Genomic DNA, 1,584 nt, shown 5'->3' on the forward strand with positions numbered 1-1,584 from the left:
CCATGGAGTAGTCCAATCAGCTGCTTGGTTAATTTCTAACTGCTCCTGTTGGGTTTTCAGACCCGACGTCTTTTCAGCAGTAGTGGTCTTCCAGCACCAGTAACTCAAAGAAACATTACTGAACTTAAACATTAAAAGATAGATAAATATGTGGTGTGGTGCACGCATTTACTGCCCTGGTGGTACTGAGATGGCAGCAGCCACCAACAGGAACATAAATCCAGTATTTCTATTGACGTTTTTATTTCTTTTCTCCAGAGTTTAACGCTACAGGCTCCGTGAAGCTGCACACTCGTGGATGTCTGGACACCGACCTGTGCAACAAGACCCTGACCGGGACCCTCATCGGCGCTGGCTACACCAGCACCTTCACCTGCTGCACCTCAAACCTTTGCAACGGGGCCACGTCCGTGCAGCTGCCTCTGATGGTGGCGCTGCTGAGCGCCCTCCTGTCCTCGCTGTGGGGCATGTGAACAAACAGGAAACGATCTTCAATGACTGATTGATTGGCAATTCTGTAAAAAAAAATGAAGTAAATTCTCTTGTTTTATGTATTTAACACACAAAAAATATCTCAATCTAATAAACTTAAAGTCTGTTATTTTTTCTCTTATTTATATTTATGAAGTAAATTGTGAAATTAGGACAGAGAATATGTTCTTAAATCCAAATGCTTTTCATTTGAAATAAACTAAACAACTTGAGGTTTTAACGTGTGGATTATTGCTCATTTTATCGAATCATTTCCCACACTTTCTGTGACTTTAAATAAACTTTAACCCTTTAACACCTGAGCCGGTTACGCTTAAACACAAAAATATTTAATGTCCTGTAACTTTTCAGTACTTTGAGCTGCTTTTCTCCTTCACAGTCTACTGGAATTATTGTGTTAGCAATTAAAAAAAAAAAAGAAAAGTTTTATTACCTGCGATGATACTAGTGTGAATGCTTTTTGCTGTAACATACTGAAGCTTTTTGCTAAAAATGGTGACACAATTTACTTTAATTGCCAAAGGGATAAGCGGAAAATGCAAGAGCAATTTAAAAAATGTTAATTTTCCTACAAGACTGAAAATTTCATCAAAGGACAATAAAAGAGTGCTAAAATTGACCTAATTAAAAAAAATGTAGTAAAATTACTTAAAAATCCCTAATAAAGGCAAATTTTGCAAAAATATTTAGTGTGTTGCGTAAATATGAGCTAAAGTTTAAATTAGCCCAAAAAACCTTAGTAGATGCCAAATTAGCCACAAAAGCTAGCACATTTCATACTAGCTAAACTCCAAAATAGCCTAAAATTCATCCATAAAGTAAATTAGTCAAAGACATTTGCCTGTTGCTAAAATAGAAGCCAAACTCTACATTAGCCTAAAAACCTCATTATAGAAAAAGTTAGCCAAAACTTTAGTCTGTTACTTAAATATAAGCAAAACTTCAAATTAACCCAAAAAACCTTAGTAGATGCCAAATTAGCCACAAAAGCTAGCACATGTCATAAGAAGTAGCTAAAATCCAAAATGGCCTAAAATTCATCCGTAAAGTAAGTACCGTATTTTCCGGACTATAAGTCGCGGTTTTTTTCAT

The 1,584-nt window shown here is 36.1% G+C and overlaps 1 protein-coding gene across 1 annotated transcript; it reads left to right on the plus strand.

Annotated features, from left to right (window-relative positions):
- Positions 1-258: 258 nt before the first annotated feature.
- On the plus strand, positions 259-601 carry LOC112141543 (sperm acrosome membrane-associated protein 4; the record flags this gene model as incomplete). Its single annotated transcript, XM_024264703.1, is given in 1 exon segment — positions 259-601. A coding segment is annotated over 1 exon segment (215 nt), but the record flags the coding sequence as incomplete, so codon positions are not given.
- Positions 602-1,584: the final 983 nt, after the last annotated feature.

This window comes from Oryzias melastigma, unplaced genomic scaffold (assembly GCF_002922805.2).
Source record: "Oryzias melastigma strain HK-1 unplaced genomic scaffold, ASM292280v2 sc05011, whole genome shotgun sequence".
Classification (NCBI taxonomy): Eukaryota; Metazoa; Chordata; class Actinopteri; order Beloniformes; family Adrianichthyidae; genus Oryzias; species Oryzias melastigma.